Genomic DNA, 22,790 nt, shown 5'->3' with positions numbered 1-22,790 from the left:
TTAATGAATTGACTAGTTTAAAAAAACTGAAACTATTTCGGATTACAACGTATTATATACTTTCGATTCGAAAACTGTCTACTAATGAATAAAACAACAATTAGATTTGTTTTCGATCCAATGTATCAAATGAAACTGCAGCAAAAGACCTAAGGTAATTTTCCTCCTATTAACTGTAAACAAAATTACCGATTATTTGTAAAACCTGTTTTATCATAAACAACTATTAATTTCTAAACTTCTGTTGTTAATCAGTGTCTCATCAGTTAGCACTCCCAAAATGTAATTAACTATTCGAACTAACAAAAGACATTACAGCAGGCTTTTGATTTTAGCTTCTTCTTTTTTTTCGTTTTGTTTTGTTTCCACATTCATTGCTCTCGTGTGATCACATGCGAGATATGGTCAGTTAATACAAATCTTGGCATTAGGCCAGAAGCAATCAGAAGTTCTACGTTAGGCTGGTTACTTGTACTGGAAGGTGATTGGCTAAATTGCTGACTTTTGGGTGGGATTACAGCAGTAGTACTACCAATGCCAACGAGATTCAATGTTGATAGTTGAGAATATATGTGACACAACTTAGTGAATATTCCAAGCACATACAACCGCCCCTAACACACATAATACTTTGTCCCTCAGAAGCCAACCAGTAAGGCTGTAGTCAGTGCTCCCGATTTGGCTGCCGAGATTAGCTGCCACTACAGGTTTTTGGTCTCGATTAGATCCACTATCTCCTTGCAACATCATCCACTCTCACTTTCGATCTTACTGAGAGGGGGAGCCACGTTACAGAACGGACTGAAGCTTTTCAGGTAGGTTTGAAGAAGGAAGCAAGCAAACACGTGCTTCTTCCCTTTAGTTACAAATATGCTTAAAAACGTAATTTACATGCACTTTTATACTCGACAACCACAAATGATCAAAAGTTAGGAATAACAATTTTTGGAAACATTTTTTAGGATATAGATAAATCTGTCAAAAATATATTCCTATAATTTACAAATATTTTGATCAACAGAAACGGAGCTTAGGGCATGAACTACGCAAGTCAAATTCGTTTCCTGAATTGGCTACTCACTAAAATAATTATTCTGCATCTGGCTGAGTATTAAATGGATTCTGGTTGATAATTTAAAGTTGACTGTATTCTATAAAGAATAGGGTCGGAGAATTATCATGAAGGAAAAGGTAGTTGTTTTTGAGGCTTTTCTATCGGGAGGATCGAACTCCAGTATTTAGCGTTATTACTTCGAAAAATTACTGCTGAACTATTGGGTGGTAAAGGGCAAGGAATAAATAAACAGAAGCCCATAAAGTGCGCCCAATTAAGGCAGAACCATTGTTCGTAAAATTTAAATTTCTTCGAGATTCTTACAACTTTAACAAGGCATTTGTGTGTGTGTTAAAATAAGTAACAAAAACAGCTATACGTGGACATTTTTTTTCAGTTTAACAACTGGCCATTTGCTTCCTACCTTATACAATTATGTTTTTTTCTTTAATTTTATAGGTCCTACGAATAAAGTAAACACCTGATTTTTTGAACATCCAAACCGACATTAGGGAAAACGTTTATGATGTATAAATAGGAAAAATTGGTTAGAACTGAGATACGAATTCAGTAATACTTAGTAAACAATCGATAGAGTTTTTGATGTGGTCAAACAAAAAAAAACGTATTATGATGTTCATTAAAATGATTATTCAAATCTTTGTCCACTAACTGCATTTACGATTTTAAAAAGAATACTTCATTTCAAACTTTGGAGTAAAAATGAACTGCATTGCATTAGGATCAACAACAACAAAACTTACCAATGAACAAATTATTTCATGCCTCGAACACCACAAAGCTCTTGCTAGAGAACGAATTATTCTAAAGTGTTAGTATATTCATATTTACATCTATTAGCCAAACGACGAAATATTTCACATTTCCAAAGTTATAGTAAATGTGTCTAGCGCTTGGTGATAACCCCAGGGATTATTGTACCGTGAGGCGTTGATCTCTCATGTGGAAGCCGGCTGTTTCGCAGGAGATACGAGGTAGCTAGTTTCTTCACTGATGTGGCCTACTGACACTTGGGAATATTTTAGATCTACGATTACTCAAAAATGAAGTTTAATTTTTTAAGTTAGAACCGTTCTATTGAGAAAAACAAAAACAGGTGGCTATTTTATTTTGTCTCATTACTCTATTGAAATAAAATTGTTCAGGAAAGGGAAGGAACAAATCTTAAGAGGTATTTGGTATTTTCAAACTCTACGTGACGAGAATTGAGCTGCTAGACCAAAGAAGAGGCAACAATCAACAGTACCCACTGTCTGTGCTGTAACAATCAACAGTATCCACTGTCTGTGCTGTTACTCTTAAGATGATCTTCGCAACAGTGGTCTTGTTTGGTTTAAAATGACGTCTCTAATTTTGAGTCGATAGAATAGAATAATATCAGGTGGTCAACAGCACCCACCTCAACTCTTACAGCGCACCAAAGGCCTCAACGTGCAGCAACGAGAAGCGAAGAGGAACCCTCGGATTCACGGCAGTAGTATTCTAACTGCGGATGGTCCAATAGTACTCAGTGAGTTGAGAACAGAGGTCTTGGTGTATCGAAGATGTGCAGTTCTGTGAAGATTATTGTACGACTTGTAACAGAAAGAAGTTGTGGTTCCATTATCTGCTAAATATATTCCTATGAACACGTGTCCGCAAGAGGAAATATTAGGATGAGAATTCTAAACACTTTTATTTTGTCTAATGCTCACCAAACTACACTCACCAGATAAAATTAACGACGAATAAAACAAAACAAAACAATACTTCATCAACATCAATAAGTTTCCTCCAGAATTCTAAACACTACTGAGAGAACCATTAAAATTTTCACGAGAAGGCTACAAAATTCCGATGGGTGGACTAAAAATGACTAAAATGTATGTTTCTTCCATCCTAATTACCAATATTCATATGATTTTTGTTCCCATGATAACTCCTGGCGTGTTTGAAAGAAGTATTTATTGAGACTGAAAAGTTTTAAGTTTAAAACTTTGTGAAATTCAAAACGAAGTTTTGTAGATTACCTTACTAATCAGACAGTTATATTTATTTTAGCACAAAGCTATACAATTTTCTATCTGAATGTTCATATCTGCGAGACAGAAAAACACATAATGTACACAAATACATTGAAATTATTTTTTTAAATAAATGCTTCAGAATCCTGCATAAGGAAATTTAAAAAAAAAACAACAGATAATGAGCAAGACTAGAGTATTTTAAAAGTAACAGGGGTAAAGCAGTTATCGCAGAAAAACACTATGAAAAAATTCCGAAATAGTAGACGTGTGCATAAAGTTGAAGCAAAAGCAGCTCATAAAGACGGAACTTGCGTGTCTTTGGAAATAATATGTTAATTAGAAAAGACGGAACTTGCGTGTCTTTAGAAATAATATGTTAATTAGAAGAGGCGTAATTAATCTGCTGTGCTTCACCTCTAAACTGGACCTCATTTTTTTCTTCAGACTGCTCATAACTTTAAGACCATTGAGAGACTTTTTTATGATAACTGATGGTGAGAAAAAAAATCTAAAGCTTTTAAATGGCCTTCATGAGGTATCCGTTTAATAGGGAATGGTTTTATGACATAGTAACTTAGCCAGCATGGCTACATGGTTAAGGCGCCCAACTCGTAATCCGAGAGTTACAGATTGGAATCCCCATCACACCAAACATGCTCGCCATTTCTACCGTGGGTACGTTATAATGTGATGGTCAATCCCATTATTCGTTGGTAAAAAAGTAGCCAAAGAGTTGGCGGTGGGTGATGATGGCTAGCTGCCTTCCCTCTAGTCTTACAATGCTATGTTAGAGATGACTAGCGCAGGTCGCCCTTGTGTAGCTTTGCGCAAAATTCATGAACAAAGAAAGTCACTTCTCTTAGCAGTTGGTTTGTTATGTTGACTGCTTCAGTTTTCCTATCTTAATTTCTTGCTATTCAAATATTTGACTCATTTGCTACAACTGAAGATAATCCTTTACCCATAGGACTTTAATGTATGATACTATGAACCTTTTTATGCTCAAGATATTTTATCAATCAAGGGCTTTTGATCAAAAGGAAAATTTGTTGTTTTTTATGAAATCATTCTTTTTCTAGGGTAGGGAAGTGTTAGTGTTTATTTGTTTTTGAAATTAGCGCAAAGCTACATGAGGGCTATGTGCCCTAATTGAGCAGCGTAACACTAGAGAGAAGGCAGCTAGTTATCACCACCCACTGTCAACTCTTGAGCTACTATTTTACTAACGAGGAGTAGAATTGACCGTCACATTATAACGCCCCGACAGCTGAAAGAGCGAGCATGTTTGGTGTGACGTGGATTCGAACCCAAGACCTTCTGATTAGCAGTCGAGTGTCTTAACTACGTGGACATGCCGGGCCGAAGTGTTAGTGTCTTTAAATAAATATCTAGTTTGATTTATTTTTGCTTATTTCCGAAACGTATGGTATCAGTGCCAGTTTTCATAAGTTTTAACAATAAGTTTTGACATATTTGTATTACTAACTTTCATTCGATGGAATGATTTCTTGAGAATGCTTCAAAAAACAGTATTATTTTTGTAGTTCAGCTTTCGCACCTGTGGGTTGAGGTAGTTTTTAGAGAAAAACAAATGAAACAGATATACATTTTTTTTTACAATTTATTTAAAACGTTCTTTAATAACATTTTTAATGTGGTAGGTGAAAAAGAATAATTAAAAAACACAGAGTGAAAAAGTGTGGAAAAGATGCATAATAAGAGATATTAGAATAAAGTAGAAATAACGTAGAAACGTAACCAACTCGTGTTAAATTAGAAGATACAAAATTTCATTAATTACGGACTGTATGAGAGAAAGTGAGTGTCAATATATATCACTTTGTCACAGACATGTACGGAACAGTGAACTCCGTGGTTGCTTTGAAACTGAAACGTATACAGGTTATGGTGTTGAGGCTACGCGTAATTCTACTATGTAATTGGAACCTAAGTAAGGCTGGCACCGCATGTGTGCTGACACGGTTAGCAAACGTAAATCTCAGTATAAGTTAAACTAATTAGTTTAATTAGTCGTACTCATATTTCTCAGTCTGCGTTGAGAAATTAAATATTAGAAACTTTAAATATCATATTATACAAGTGAATGAAATAACCATTATAAAATAATTATTATAAATAACCGTTATAAAATAATTATTATAAATTATTATTATAAAATAATTAGTTTAATATAAAATAAGTTTTCGCCGCCCACCTTTTTTCCAGCATTTTTCTCTGAGCGTTTATTAATCTGTAATAAAAAATAATTTATTGATACTTCGCTATCATGAGAGAATACGTCGAGATTTCTAATATAGCCTGGACCTTGCCTGAGCAACTAAATCATTCAAGACCGTTTGAACAACGACAAGGTATTAACTACGTAATCAAAGTAAAGGAAACGTTTTAATGTCCCCTTTATAATTTACCTCACATGTTGATTTGAACAAAGCACGGAAACTTCAGACGTTTTGGTCTGGTAAATAATGCGAGCTCTATCGTTTACATGTAGAGGACAAAACTAGTTTAATATTATAATTAAAGTATAGAATGTTAAACAAAGTCAGAATTCTTTCTGTGACTCAGTGACAGGTCTGAAGGGTTATAACACTAAATAACAGTGTTTCGCTACCTGTGGTGAGCTTAGCACGAAAAGACCATTGTATAACTTTGCGCTTAATAACCAACACGTGTCCTGCGGTGGTATAGCGGTAAGTCTACGGATTTACAGCGCTAAAATCAGGGGCTCGATTCCCCTCGGTGGACTCAGCAGATAGCCCGATGTGGCTTTGCTATAAGAAAACACACAATAACCAATAATGTTACAAGTCACCCACATCTTTTGTAGCAATGGGCTACATAGGCCTGATGGTTAGAGAGCTCGACACACAATCTCTGGATCTTAAGTTAGAATAACAGTCACACCGAACTTGCTAGCTCTTTAAGCCGTGAATGGCGTTGTTATGTAAAAGTCAATCCCACTATTCGTTGACAAAAAGAGTAACCCAACAGTTGGCGGTGAGTGATGTTGCTTAGTTGCCTTTCCTCTAGGGAAATTAGGGACGTTCTGTAGCTTTGCGCGAAAGTCAAACCAATATGTCCCTTAGTATAACCATACCCGAAACTAAACATTAAAATAATTAAAGCAAATCAAGAAAAAAATTTTAGATAAAAAATAAAATGTGAAATACTAACCACTTCAGTGGTATAAAAACAGAATACTTCTAACATAGAAAGAGAATAAACCAACAAGCTTGCATTTAATTAGTGCAATGAAAACGTTTAAAACAGTCGTTTAGTTATCTTCCTGAGTATTTAATTGTGTAATGAAAACGTTTAAAAGGTTTCTTCTTGTTGCTGAAAATTTACGTGTGCAATGACAACGTTTAAATCACTTGTTTCTTTATCTTCCTGTGTATTTACTTGTGCAATGAAAACATTTAAAATAATTGTTTCTTTATCTTTCTGTGTACGAAAAACGTTTAAAACAGTCGTTTTTTGTTGCTGAATATTTACTTGTGCAATGAAGACGTTTAAAACAATTGTTTATTTATCTTCCAATATATTTACTTGTGCAATGAAAACATTTAAAATAATTGTTTCTCTATGTGTATTTACTTATGCCAGGATAAACGTTTAAAACAATCGTTAATTTATCTTCTTTAGGCACAAGAAAGATATATAACTTTGATAATTTTATTTTTTGGTTATAATGTTTGTACTTTAAATTATTTTATCCGAACCGGGAAAGCACATAAACTTGTAAAAGAATGTTCAACATTTTATAACGTTTTAAGCTAAGTTTCTGTTCGAATTGTTGTTTCAATTAGTAAAGCGTTTATTAGCGAAATAGTGTTTGTAGCTTTCAAAAAAATAAGCTTATATTTTTTTAAGTAATCTACTTCTTATTTAATTAGGTCTGTTTTGCGGTAAAGCTGCATAATGGGTATTAAACCTTGGATTTTAGTATTGTAACTTCGTAAATGTAATGCTAATCTACTATGGGATATTTAACTATGAAATTGCTTTATCTTACATACTACATAATTTACAACGTTTTCGTCTAGTACGAATTTAATTTCTGTTTCTTTAATGTAGTTTAATCTTTTTACTGAAGCTTCTTACCTTAGTGAATAAGTTGACTGACAAATACGTGTCTTAATTCATGTAAAATGACTCACTATTCTAAGTGAGCATCGAAACTAGATATCACTAACAATAGTTTGGTTATATTATTCTGGCTGAAAATGGAATATAGAATGGCGTATAAAGTACCATACTAATAGCAAGTTAAAGGCTACGCACACCAGTAGTAACAATTTGATGGGCTGCATATCGAAAATTAAATGGTTGTTCAAAGTAGGTATACAGATGGACAATCTCCAACTTTCACTTGTAAAGACGTTATAGCTGTAACATTCGATCATGCTTTTCGCTTAAAAGTAGCCGCATAGGTGGAGAGTACTACTGACTGGTTTCCCTCCTTCTGATTAATATTTAGGGTTGGCTACCCTCAATATTAGGGGCCACTGACCTGACCGTTCATTGCACGTGTCGCTAACGGTTCCGTTCTGGTTGCAAAATATTAGTTACTATTCCACCTGACCTAAACTTATTCAAATCATACAGTAATTAAAAATTGAATTAATTATGCTTAACAGGTACTGGAAACTGAGTCTTTTTTTTGTCATTAATGGTACAATTAACTCGAGTTTTCTAATAACCAGAAAATTCCTGACCCTGTATTGCATATTGCAAATTTATTTTTGTTGCTTAATACACATAAAAATATCTCAGTTCTGTGGTTGGGTGCTCTTAATTTCATGGGTGTTTGTAAATGTTTCTCAATTGAACAGTCTTACTTCTAGGTAACGTACCTCTTTGTAACTTACTCAAATATATTCACAAAAAATATTTTTGTGCGATACAGACCTATTTACGAAATGTGAAGCAAAGAATTATTTCCTTTTCATAAAGAGTGCAATAAAGAGTTAAAGCGAGGATGAACAACACATATTCATAAATTATAAAAAAATACTATAATTTCTTCCGTTTAGATACAGTTATATAATAATGTTAAACAATAACTTTATAATATACTAGAGCATAATAAATTATTAAATAAAGAATCTGGACAGGTTTTAGGACAAATATATTTAAAAATAAATCTTACTATTAAACGATCTTGTTTAACCAGGGTCGCGGGTTCCAATCCCTGTCACACCAAAACATGATCGCCCTTTCAATTGTGGTGGTGTTATAATGTGACGGTCAATCCCAATATTTATTGGTAAAAGAGTAGCCCAGGAGTTGGCGGTGGGTGGTGATAACTAGCTGCCTTCTCCCTAGTCTTACACTGCAAAATTAGGGACAGCTAGCGCAGATAGCCGTCTTGTAGCTTTGGGCGAAATTTAAACCAAACCAAGCCCGAAACAAACCATTAACTACACACAAGCGAAGTATCAGCTTTCCGTGCTGTTGTTTAATAACTGAGCTTCTCACTTTGTTGATGTTGAAAAAGATATGGTTTTTATCGAGGCTTTAGAACGATACGAGATGCGCAACTCGCAATTCGATTGGGGCCTAGTTCGGTGGTCTACTGGTTAACGTGCCGGTCTATAGATCTTCGCGTTCTGTTACCGGAAAAACAAAATCAAGTTCCCTTGTTTGAAGCCGCAGGTGCTTCGTTAGGATGACAGTGAGATCCCCTTATTCAGTTAAAGTAGTCCAAGTATTGGAGGGGGGACTTGTTGACCAGCTGCCATTCTTCTAGTTCAGTGGTTCTTAACCTTTTTCATCGTCTTACCCCCTGAGACGCTCCAGGGTATTACCATGACCCCTATAATAATTTTTGTAATGATGAGCTTTGCGTAAAGGTAGAATGAAACAAAACTATATAACGATTCTAGTTTATTGAAAATGTTACAAATAAATGACCTTGAGAAATACTACAAGTGCTAAACAAATACAAAATCCATGGAATTACTGAACATTATACTGAACCTACTTATTCACTCAGTGTGAGGGTTGATATAATATATATATATAATGAGAATATATACCAAATACGATGGCAACTTTGATATTTAAATTTTAAGTTCGATGTATTAATATTATATAGTTAACAAAATTTAGGCAATTCAAAACGTTGTAATATATGAAAATGTTTATTCAAAATTAGACAGATGGTAGCGCAACAAGCATCTCGACGAGGTTCAACTGCCGCACTTCAGCGTGTTTCTCATTGGTGGGCAGTAACAGGCACTTACTACAAAAACTAAAACTGCTCCGTGATTTCCCCAATAATTCCCAAACCTTCCGTGACCCCCGAGAAACTTCAAACGACCACCAGGTTAAGAACCACTGCTCTAGTTGATCAGTCGCAATAGTCCATGAGTAGCTTGGTGTCTGAAAACAAACAGTTACTGTTTCAATTATCTCTGAAAATTTTGTTCTTTCTAGAGCCACCTGGCATATATATATATATATATAATCATATATATTTATATAATTACTATTATTTTATAACATTTCTTGAGAGTACATAAGCATTATAATAATATCTACGTGTAATATTCTTCATTCTTACTTTAACAAATAAATATATTATAAGGTTATACATCTTATTTATTCTAGGCTATGCACTGTAGACCAATCAAAATATATGTTTAACTTTCATCTGTTTCTGTAAACCAGGTGATTAAAACTACTTTATCGTGTTCCATTTTCTCTAGGAATTTCTACATGTAAAGATTGCTGTCCCATGAACCTTAGTAAAACATGTCCAGCGTTTCTTCTGAAGATGGTAAGTTTGAAATGTTTTACTTCAGAGACTATTAGATGTTACAACCAGTAACAGAAAGGACTAGAAGTCATTTATTACAGTAGTTACATGTTTATGATTTTTTTTACCGAATACAAAGCTATTTTTTTGAAGAAACAAGTAAAGTGCATCATGTTTTGTATATGGAATGTGAAACATGATAGAAAACTGCAACTCGGTTAAAAGGTTAATAACGTCTTTGTCGCACACAAATAATATAAAAGTGTGCTAATATTCTACTATCATTTTCAAGTGTTTCTAAAATCACGTGCAACACATCTGTTAAACAAATTTGAAAGTGAAAGGGATTGTAAATCAATGAATGAATTGAACGCCTTGTATCATTAAAAAATACAAGTTTTATTTTCTTAAAAAATTAACAAAATTGTTTATTTTTTTATAATATTAAGAAAAACACAACAACGTGAATTCGGTTTTGAGGCAAATTGTATTACGTTTTTGTATACTTGCTTTAATACATTTTTTTTCTCCAGAATTTATGAAATTATTACATCTTTGATGTTCTTCGAGACTAGATCTATTATTGTATCTTAAAGTGTAGAGAAGCCATTTGTATCACTGAGAATTTATGGCAAAACTCTGTGTTCTTTTAAAGTTAAAAAGTGCATTCATTTACAGAAATACATTCAGGAAGATGTTAGCAAGGAACCATTTATTTATTTATAACTGAATTATCTTTATCTTACTAATTTTTCGTTATAATTGCATCTTAACCATACTGTTACCATCACGATTCGAATTTTCGTAACACTGTAAGAACAGTGCAACGTGAATAACACTATGTAACAAAATTTTTACTTTTTCTTGATCTTGGGCAGAAAGTGTTATTTCCCAATTGCTTATGCCTAAAGTAAATATAATTTTTTTTTCTCTTCAAACTTTGTTTTTGTGACCTGGGAGTGTATAACGAAAACATGATGGAAGACTATATTTGGTGGTTCATACGTGAAAGTTATTCACATTACAGTTGCAAATCTCAAAAACTACTCACTTCTAAACATTTTTGTATAACTTTAGTATAAATACATGTAAATCTTGATTCATAATATGTTTTATTCAGACCTTATGTAAATAAAAATGTGTAAATTTTCCCGTTTTTACATAGAAACTAGGTTAATTTCTAAATTTCATTATACAGGTCACAAAAGCAAAGTTTGAAGAGAATAATGGCCATTTTCTGTATTTCTACAATATAAGCAATTAAGAAATAACACATACTATCCTCTAAATTTTTGTTACATAGTGTAATTAGTATCACATAGTGCCCAACAATATAACTTATAATAAAGTAAATAACGGGTAATTAAAGAAACTACAATCAAATTTGTTTATCTGCGATAAATATACAGGGTGAAACAGAAGTCGTGTGCTATCATGATTTTTTTTTAACAAGTCCTGCCCTTACAGCTGTTGGAAATATGCACCTTTGATATCACGACACAATGTCACTCTTTCATATGAGTTATTGCTCACATTCACGCATTCTTGAGGTTAAAGACATTTAAACCAAGTGTTGTAATAAAAGGGAAAGTATTTAATGAATAAGAAATACTGTTTACAAAAAAACATAGTTAAAGTGAGATTTTGAAATATCACAAAGCTACTCGAGGGCTATCTGTGCTAGCCGTCCCTAATTTAGCAGTGTAAGACTAGAAGGAAGGCAGCTAGTCATCATCACCCACCGCCAACTCTTGGGCTACTCTTTTACCAACGAATAGTGGGATTGACCGTCACATTATACATCCCCACTGCTGGGCGGGCGAGCATGTTTAGCGCGACGCGGGCGCGAACCCGCGACCCTCGGATTACGAGTCGCACGCCTTACGAGCTTGGCCATGCCAGGCCTTCACTCGAATTAAAGAAAAGTCTTCATTCTTAGCATTGTGTTGCTCTCAGTTGTACATGGGTCGCAAATGAGGTTAAAATGTATGTATGCAGAACGGCGAAGAAAAGGCTTAATCGTTTGATATGAAAAGCGAAACTGATTTTATTTATTTCTACGATTATCTATTAATGTATAGTTAAGTATAAATATTATATTAAAATTAATATTTTGGATGTGCTTATTTCAAAAGTACGGAACTTGTTTCTGCTAAACCAGGTCGCTAACTTCGGATCCTTGGGTTCAAAGTCCGGGTATGTTAGTCACTGTGCCACACCCAGCCTAGCAAGTACTTAATAAAGCTGCACATTGTAACAACATATGTATACATAATCGTGTATGTTAATACGCAATTTCGGAAGTTAAACTTTTTGGATTTTTGTAACACGTTGTTAAAGATTTTCAGCTAAATTACTTATATACGATTTTTTTTATTGATTTGTCGTATATCACAAATACATATATGCACGTAAGACATATATATCAAATACACATACATGCATAAGACATATATGTATGTCATTCTTATTTTATTCAAAAACGTTTACAGTCCTTTAGCTTCTCACAAGATTTAAAGCGATGCTTCAGCCTCAAATATTTTGAACGTGTATTTCGCGTGTTGTCAAGTTCTTGGTTTGAAGGGAAATCCATCTCAAAATCACTAATTAAGTTTAACCAAATTAATAAGCTGAAAAATATAATAAACGAACATACAGCTTGATAAACAGAAAGTTGAAACTACAGATTTCAAAGTTATCATAAATATATAAATTTTTTGTATATTTAGCTTCATCCACCCAGTCTATGTATGTGTCTTAATTAATGAGAACAGGAGACAAAAAACAAACAAAAAAAAAAACCGAAATAAAATGATGATTCATCACCCGATTTCATGTATGTATACACACACATATATATATCTTTACAATATATTTAATGACCATTAAAATCTGTTACGCCAGTTTCTTATAAACAACCGTGACGTCGTTAAGGGAATAGAGGTAACTTTTTTGACGAACATTCGTTCTGCTATTGGATGATCACTTTGCTTTTCTGAAGGCGTCTCATTAAATTTTAAACTAAAAACATTAGTAGAACAAATTACGTCATATTTTCTAATTAGGTTGTGCACATCACTGCTGTTAGACTGGCGAAATATTTCTCTATTGAATCAGATAAATAAGTCCTTTTATTTTTCGCAATGTCTGTGTTTGGCCATCACATTTATTCAATCTGTAATAATATCCACTCTGTAAATAGTTTTGTACTTTTCATAACGTCTTGTATCGTGTACTGTTTATATCTAAATCCTAAGAATTTCGGGTATGAGCAATATTATAAGCAAATAGTTACTGAAACTATGCCGTGATAAAACCAAAAACTATCTGCTCAGCTCTACTTTGGCTTTCTCCACAAATCATCAACCGATTCTGTCACATAATAGGAAGATGTTTTTAAAACACGAAACACAATAAGTACCTTTATCTTTTCTTCAATCTTATTAACTGCATAAGTTTCTCATTTTTTAAATTTAAAATTTTACAAGCCCGAAAATAACCATCTCTTTTGTCTTTGGAACGTATCAAGTTGCGTCCTTTCAGCCTAAAATGTCAAAATCTAATTTAAAATTAACCTTAGTAACTATTTGAGAAATTTAACGAGCTGTGTCGTAACACCTAGAACTTATCATCCTGTGTCTTTATAATCTAAAATTTTAAAATCTAACTTGAAAATAGCCTTTGTTACTGTTTGAGAAACTTGTCTAGTGTCGTGTCTCTACAATGTAAAATTTGAAAATCTTGCTTGAAAATGGCTTTGGTTTTTGTTTTGTTAAACTTTATAAGTTGTGTGTTAAAACCCAGGACACACAGTCTCGTGTGTTTATAACCTCAAGTTTTAAAATCTAAACTGAAACTAATCTAGCTCACTATTTTCGAAACTTCTCAAATTGTGCCATCATTTAGCATCGTTGAGTAAAGTTTTCAGTTCTTATGACCCATACTTTTTAAAACAAAACAAGGAAATCATTATAACTAATCGTATGTGTCCACGTGATTCGAAACATCTAAAAGTAGAGTTAAGCCTTTTTTCTGTAATTTAACAATGCCTATAAAAAAGTTTTTGATCTTATGATCAGAATGTTGTGAAGTTAAGTTTGAAGTTAATCGACCTTTGCTAATATTGATTATAGAAGTATGTGTACATAATGTGAGGAATAGGTTTTACACATATAATTTCAGACTTAAAACCAAGGATGATTTTAAACATTAAAATCTCGCTATGTCATTCAAAATGTGTGATTTTGCGAGCTAAGTAGACATATAAATTGCCTATATCTCTTCTAAATATATTGCACGGTTCTGCTTGTCGTTAATAATAATATTCAGTTGGAAATATACCTTTGCCACTTTTTAAATGAAACTTCTTTGGTGTGTGTGCATTCTTTCCAAGTACATACCTAATGAAATCAGTAAATCTAATCTCTGTATCTCACGTATTCTATTTATTGAAGTGATTCTATGAAAAATAAGCTTACGTAATTAAGCTAATGGAACTAAGTATCACGTATACATACTTGTGTATTAGGACTGAACACTTGAAACTGAATATTCCCTCACGCACAAGTGAGTTAACTGTTTAGATCATAGATCGTTACGATACAGGCAAAACCGTTCCTAATGTCAAACTACTGGTCATTTTAGCAGCACTCGTAAACACAGGACGTTATCCGGTTTAGTGAACCGAATAATTGAACTTATTGACAGTTTTATAATCCATTCACAGCTGAAAGTACGATGTGTGTTCCACGGTACCATGTCTTGGAAGCAGGACCCTTTGATCCAAAGCCTGACATGCTAATATCAGGCTACGCCCAACTCTGTTCAGACAAGAAGTATTTTAAGGCTCATATCAGTATAATAATAATAATAAAAACCTAACATATTGTGACTTCAGTAGCTTTACATGTAAAGAGGTAACAAAAATATCAGTTGTAGAATTGAAAATAACTATTTAAAAATCATGCTTTAAGCGAAATACTTACATTAAAGCCTGGCTTGAGGCAAACATAAATTTTTCTAACTTCAGTGATTGCATTTATAGCTGTATAGATTACGTGTATTAATTTTTACAGTGTTAAGTATCTGTTTCACATTAGTAAGACATGTTGTTTTTCAGTCAATCTTTTTATATCTTTTTGTTTTTGTAATTTATGATATCGTTTTTACAGTTTTACAATTAATTACACTTTACAGAAACGATGTTCCAGGTTTCATACATCCTGGTAACTAAGTACTTCCTACAAATTTAATGGTGCTCAGTTTGGTGATCATAATTACGTATTCTGTGATGACGAGAAACCCACTTGAAGTAAAAATGTATTTTCAAGATGGCTGGTATGAATATTAACACTTTAATTAAAATAAAGTACAGAACAACATTTCTTTGTTAACTTGTAAATGACCTAAGAAGGTTGAACCATTATTCTGTACTTTATTTTAACACTCCTACGAAAAGACGTTTCTAGTCCTGATTTCTCCAAACCCGTTCGCCTGGCTGTGGTTTCGCTAGATAGTAGATAGGGACAGTGGGAATCTCGTTAATCCATTCATTAATGGATTTAAATGGCAATTTCGTTTAAATACAAAATTATTAGCCTAATATTAATAACCTTTCAAGTTGCTCTGGGGCCTATTAGGCCCCACTTTTCGTAGGAGTGTTAATTAAAGTGCTAATACACATACAATCCGTATTGAGAATATATGGTTACATATTATTGCCTAACATAATTTTCAAGGCACAAACCGCATAATGGTTTTGGCAGGTTGTAAAAGATTGCTGTCACCGGAGTTACTTTGGCCGTCTTTCACAAGTAGATACATAAATCTCGAGGTGTGGCAAGGTGTTTGTGACCTTTAGTGATCCTTTGGTATTCGTTTATTGTCTCTTGACCACTACGAACTTCGTAGCAATAACGTTATAGGTTGAAGGGGTTTCTTTCGTAACTATTAGAAAATAATTATTAATCCGTTTTTGAATTTCAAAAGACATGTTAAAACAAAACGTAGAAATACTGTTAATTTTTGCAATTTTAATTCAGATAACGTTGAATACGTTCGATTTGATTACTGCGTTAAAGTGAGGGTTTTAATATGGTAATGAAAACAAACCTGATCTTGTTTAAAATATTAGTGTTAACATGTGTAATAGCTAAAAAAAATGCGTTTTTCTTCTTCAGGAAATAAGCATTTATTTGCAAATACATATGAGTAAAGAGTCCATATATATATTAAAGCTATAAGGTGTTTAAGTGCCTTTCACACAAACCTATGATAACAGATACAGCACTATTGAGTCATAAGTGTTTTCACTATATATAGAGCTTTACAGCTCAAGCCACGTTTTGCGGTCTTTCGTGTGATATTTGCTTAGGTCGATATACATGAGAATCTTATCAAAATCCAAACAAAGCCTGCTGTCTATCTTTGTCCTTTACCTGACTTCAGCGTTTGGTTAATGACTAATGTAAACTTTGTTGCAAAGGCCAAACCGCCTGAGTTGACAAAGGGGGAAGACATCAAACGCTGCGGCATATCAGTTTTAACATAATTGCACTATAGTTTATGTCACCGCGTTCAAACTCCGAAGTTCTGGCGACTCGAGACCATCTTACCCATTAAAAACATGGATTTTTCGATTAATGGCTGTACCTCTGAAATGATAGCTAGCCAGCCCCGCACTCATTTATGGATAACATACCATGTAATACTGGTACTAAAGTAAATAACAGACTCGCCATGAGGGCGCTACAGTGTTTCTACCAATTCAGCAGAATCTTCAAGATGTATTTTATAACGTAACATTTAATTAAATAAAGAGCAAAAAATACTTGTCTATATTTATCCTAGAGAATTGATTTTCCTCATTTTTATTTATATGTCGTTAAGTTTACAATAAAACTCGCCATCCTCTTCTACTTCACACTTTATTCGACCAATTTCAGCATCTGCTGTTGTTAAAAGTTTCGTTTGCTGTGTGTAACAGGTCTAATTAGGTAATATTACTTAGCAGATTAATGGTTAAGGCATAACATTAACCTTTAATGGCGCCGATCTGTCGAAAGACGAGCAAACAAACAACGACGGAATTATTTATATAAAGGGTAAAATCGAGTGTTGAGATGCGGTTAGCAGGATTTAACTAGCAACTAAGCCATATTTCATGTCTGAATGTTTCTAACATGCAATCCTAATTTTTAAAGCGCCATATTAGAAAATTCTAAGCCCTGTTTCTTAAAATACAGACGTTTTTCTACGTCATACTTGTAACCGGTGCGTAAATATAACAGTAACTACGCGGTTTGAATACTGCGAAAATATTAAAACCTAAGACGCATTCTAGATTTAACACAAAATTCCTGACGTAGTTTCTTCCTCTTTCTAATATCTAAAAGTCATCTGAAATGAACAAGTAAAGATTTTAATATTACATAACGTAGCCAGGATTTTGACTGTTTCTTGAAGATTCTTTACCCTTGTAAGGAAATTGCTTGATATTTAATTACGCATTTATTTTTATTTTATTTGTTGCTGGATAGGGTAAATTAAATAAATAATTAAAACACTAAAGATGTCTCTGTGTTCTATTAACATATTATCTTCTAATTGCAATAATAACAATTATTCACTTCATAAATATTATCACGACATAACTGCTAATTGCAATAATAACAATTATTCATTTCATAAATATTATCACAACATAACGGCTGCTTAAACCGGGCGCCATTAAATAAATGGGAATGATCCACTGATACATATTATAATAATTATACATTTATTTATTTTCACAGCTGTTTTGCGTTATAACCAGTTCTTGTTTCAACAAAGGTAATTGCAGTGAATGACCAACAGAGTGTCAACATCGTCCAGAGATTTTGAAAATTTCCTAACACCTAGCGTTTCGCAGGGTATTATGATCCAAACAATATATAAACGATATGGAGATATTCTTTTTTCTCTGAAAGCACAAGTTCCTGATATTGGAAGAATTTATTAGATTAGAATAAAAGGATTAACATCAAAACCTTGCATTTAGAAAGATGCTATAATTGAAATGATATATTAAAACGTTTCGCGTTTAAATTTGAACAAGAGACAAGACGTGAAAAACGTTAAGAAGGAAGAACAATTTCACTGAGGCAATTTTATCGAAAAATGGAATGAAAGTATTCCTAGGACTGAAACCAAACATAGTAAGTATGCATGCAACAAGATAAATGTTGAAAAGTCTTCACAAGAAAGTGGTCTCTAGTTACAAAGGTTGCAGACAATATCCTAATTTTTCACATGATGGAATTTGGAAGAAGGCCTGGTTTCTTGGATGTTCATAAAATACGCAAGGAATGATACTCAATTAGCTCAAGCTTTGTATTCTAGTATGATAATAATAGAAAATTGACAGCTCTGCTCAACAGCAGGTATTTAAAGAAAAAATGAAAGAATTGATGAAATAATGGTCCAATGTAAAACACTTGGTACCATTCTTCGGTACATCAGGAGATTGTACAGAGAAATGGAAAGAAATACGCATTTGATTGATATAGGTATGGAGGTAAGGTTAGAGGAAGACTTACTAAACGTTGGTTGTTCAGTTTGTTACATATTAAAACAAACTTTTTTATGTTTAATATTGTGACATATAGCTCAACTATCACTTTTCGTTCGCAATCGTTCATAAACAAATCTTATTGTTGGTATCTTGACCATAAACCTTACTGTGCGGGATTTATTTTACCAGTCTCTTAGTTTTCAACAAAACTAGCTTAAAAAATCTTATGTGTTTGTGTGTGTGAGAGACAGAATTGTTTTTCTTCAATTTTTTGTAGTAGCTTGAGGACTACTTGTTGGTGTAAGGTTGCTAATATCACGCTTTAAATTTTATTTTATGCTTAAAAGAATGTTAAAAGTTAAGAAAAGAGTTATTTCAGACACATAGTTTCTCAGATGCAAACGTAAAGTTACGACTTCAAATGGTGTTTAACATGCGATGTGCTCTTATGAGTTGTATGGTAATATCTGTGAACCGACGGTAAAGTAAAAATGTAAAGCAAACAATATGAGGCAGTTGACCATTTTTATGTTATTCCATTAATATTGTTTGTTTTCAGTTTCGCGTAAAGCTACTCGAGGGCTATCTGAGCTAGCCGTCCCTAATTTAGCAGTGTAAGACTAGAGAAAAGGCAGCTAGTCATCACCACCTACAGCCAACTCTTGGGCTACTCTTTTACCAACGAATATTGGGATTGACCGTAACATTATAACACCCCCACGGCTGAAAGGGCGAGCATGTTTAGTGCGACCGGGATTCGAACCCGCGACTATTCCATTAGTAAAAGCCAAGTTATGTGATGTAGTAGGGTAGGAAATGTTCTTGTGGTAAAATGTGAGTCTTTAGTTTCTTCAGAAGTGTGCTAAATTTTCCGCGATGAAAAATGATTCTTCTAAAACGTACGTTTGTTTTAACAGAAACTGATGCAAAGAGTTGGCGAATCTGTGAATTCAGATTTCAGTCATATTTCCTGGAGAGCAAACATATCGCATTTTAATATGATTGAATATAAAAGGGATACTTTTCAACGACGCATCTGACACCATAATTTTCTGCTGCCTTTTAAACTAAATTTAAATTGTCAAAGAATGAACTACAACTGAACAAGACACCTTTAAGCATATTATGGAAACATGCCACGTCGGTAAAAACCGATTAATGTGCCTGAGAGAAAAGAACTAAATAGCTTCAAATTACAAAAAATGTGGACTGTAGAATTCTTAATAATGCACTAACGTCATGGGAAAAATCGCCATACCTTTGCAACTGGATTTTTCCCCATCAAACTTCTTCATACAAGTTTAATATTTAAAAATAATGACAGTCGTGTCTGCCCGGTCTCCCTCCCGCTCCAACAGTGACACAGAGGCATGTTTCCGGACTGCTAGAAACAGGGTTTTGATACTCGTGGTGGGCAGAGCATAGATAGATCTTTCTATAGTTTTACGTTTAATAACCAACAAAAACAAAATGTCTGCCCCGACACCAGTTTTATTGTACACTTACTCTCTCAATAGCTAGCTTTCATAACTGTCTGTATTTTAATGATTATTTTTTATCTATGCCTCACGCGCATTTCGGAGAAGACGGTTGGGTGAAATCAAGCATGCACTTAAAGCAAAAAAAAAAAGTGTTTGTTGAATAATCTTAACTCTTGCGAACTTACTTAATTTTGTATTTTAAATAAAATTCGTCATTTTTGCTCTAGACTTTATAGTACATTGTTTGTTGGTTTGATTTTCGAAGTTCGCGCAAAGCTACACGAGGGCTATCTGCGCTAGCCGTCCCTAATTATAAGACTAGAGGGAAGGCAGCTATTCCTCATCACCCACCGCCAACCCTTGGGCTACTCTTTTACCAACGAATAGTTGGATTAATGATGAGGTTGCAGCCGCCCCCCATTTGTTGATATTTTGTAAAAATAGGTCCACATAATAAACATTTCAAACACTTTAACTTTAAAGCTATTGGAAATGCAGAAAATAGATAATGAATATATACAGAAATTTTCTTTCGTTAATACTCTTCCTTGTAAAGTAATACTTGTAACCTGGATTTGATTTAACTTTATTAACCTGAAGGGGCGTACGTATTTACTAGCATTCCAATGACTTTAGGATAACGTTTTAGACGCGTGTGTTCTCGTTTAGTTTTCCACGATTAATCACGATAGATATACAATTATAAAACTGCGATATTTATATATATAGATGTATGTTGTAAATGACAGCTTTCTGTCAGCACCTTAAGATTAGTTATTTCAATAAGATTAATTGTGGATCTAATTTAAAAGAAGAGGCGAGCATGTTGAAAATGAAATATATTATTTTTAGAGTAAGTAGGTGCCCATTCAAGATATCTGCTTTCGCAGAACTTCCACACAAAACCTGTTTCGTACATATTAAAGAATTTCAAGATACATGCGCGATGATTTATTAAGTATTTTAAGATAATCTGAAGAGGTTTGGTGATTTATCGTCTTCTCCATAATTACTTGATGTTCCCTGTTTCCTAACTGATGTACTCTTAAAGATGTCAAACACTACAGCACACTTCAAAAGCAGTGATAGCTTATTGTGCAGTTTTACGCGAAAATAACAAACCTCTACGAAAAAATAGGCCAGGCATGGCCAGTTAGTTAAGGCAATCGACTCGTACTTTGAGAGTTACGAGTTCGAATCCTGTCGCACTAAACATGCTCGCTCTTTTAGCCGTGAGGGCGCTATAATGTGACGGTCAATCCCACTATTCGTTGGTATAAAAGTAGCCCAAGAGTTGGCGGTGGGTGATGATGACTAGCTGGTTTCCCTCAAGCGCAAGTAGCCCTTGTGTAGCTTCGAGCAAAATTAAAAAAAAACAACAAACAAACGAAAAATTAATTATATAATCCCCTTATAAACCTGACTCGATTTTAAACTACCTGAGGAGATATTTGTGGTATTTTAAAATAAATTTGTGCTGAGTAAACATAGATGTGGAATTTTCTATTTGTATACAGCATCAGTCATTAAAAAAACATTTTGAAAGGAGGTTTTGGATTAACGTTTCAAAGAAAACCCACCAGAACTACATACAGTATAATGAAAGAGTCGTAATAAGAGCCAAGCAATTATGAATAAAAAATGAAACTTTGACCCTCAGTTTCTTCCAAATAAAGGACATCTTTTGTACGGTTCAACCACCCAAAGTTCCTCGAAGTGTGCTTAATCAAGAGACATAAAAATGCTTTTTAACACTTAAGCCTTATAGTATTACCCTGTCTGGTGGTTTGACACCACTGATAAAAAAAAAAAAAATTGCTCGTCAGAGGCCCATTACTGACTCACCCGTGTTAAGAACAGTTTGGTGGACAAATAAATTTGTACTAATACTGATAGCTGCACATAAGCACGTTATAGAATAAAGCTTTATCTCTCACTTTTAGAGCTTTAAACCTTAACCACATAAGGTGTTAACACGCAAGTTTGTTCGATCCAAATTCACTGATGATTAGAGGGTGTACCTAATGCTTTTGAAAACTTCTTAATAGTTACTATTACACAGGATTAGGTAAAAACCATAAAATCACGCTCTTGTTATAAGTACATGCGTATTAATGATAATTTCTTAAGGTAATAATTGCACACGCTTCAATCAGTAAACATAAAATCACGTGCTTGTGTTTGAGGATTTGTATACATGACCTTTGAACTTGGCTTGCAACTGGACTCCGGGGCCATAAAGCAGTCTCGAAATGACTCGAGGGTCTTGTAGTCTTTCATCTGTCAGTAAGCAGTTCCCATCAGTCAGAGAAAAGTTCCAGTGAGCGTGAAACAGAAGCATCTGGGAAGAAAAACGGTGTCACTGCCCCCAAGTCCTTCCCTCTTTTCTTTGCTTCGCTTGTGAACTTATTCAGGACATTACCAAGAAACCTCTTCTCGTGAAGAAGGTAAATCCCAAAGGACTTAAAGAAGCTTTACCATTTAGCTCGGTTACCAATTAATGGGCAAATTGAAGCCTAATCACTATTTGTCAGAGGCCATCTGATCATACCTAATATTGATATCTCGATCTAGTATATATCTCGATCATACCTAATATTGATATCTCGATCTAGTATATATCTCGATCATACCTAATATTGATATCTCGATCTAGTACAACAGGTTAATGGCCTGGAACGAAAACACTGCGTGTTTCATTTGTAACATTAAACTTCCAATGTGCCATTTCTTTATACATGTATCATTTTCTTTCAAGCAAGTACAAACATACAATATATATGGGCGTGTATTTTAATTTTACTAAAAATAATACTAAATAGTTGATAAAAGAAGAAAAAAACGTGCTAGGTAGTCGCAAAAAAAACAAAATTATATCATTGCTTTTACAGAC

General features: G+C 33.7%; 1 protein-coding gene across 4 annotated transcripts in view; it reads left to right on the top strand.

The window, feature by feature from the left end:
* Positions 1–598: 598 nt before the first annotated feature.
* The window catches only part of LOC143252678 (uncharacterized), an 85,734-nt gene continuing 63,542 nt past the window's right edge, over positions 599–22,790 (top strand). For 3 of the 4 annotated variants that reach the window (XM_076505190.1, XM_076505188.1, XM_076505186.1), the window contains exons 1-2: positions 599–815; positions 9,816–9,886. In XM_076505190.1, the coding sequence (XP_076361305.1) occupies positions 9,862–9,886 (25 nt within the window). In that variant the 5' untranslated portion in view covers positions 599–815; positions 9,816–9,861. The remainder of the gene's footprint in view (positions 816–9,815; positions 9,887–22,790) is intronic. The other variant, XM_076505196.1, reaches the window with a different exon arrangement.

The sequence above is a fragment of the Tachypleus tridentatus genome, chromosome 6 (genome assembly GCF_004210375.1).
Source record: "Tachypleus tridentatus isolate NWPU-2018 chromosome 6, ASM421037v1, whole genome shotgun sequence".
NCBI lineage: Eukaryota > Metazoa > Arthropoda > Merostomata > Xiphosura > Limulidae > Tachypleus > Tachypleus tridentatus.
The sequence above is the reverse complement of the archived record's forward strand: the minus strand, read 5'-3'. Positions and strand labels throughout refer to the sequence as shown.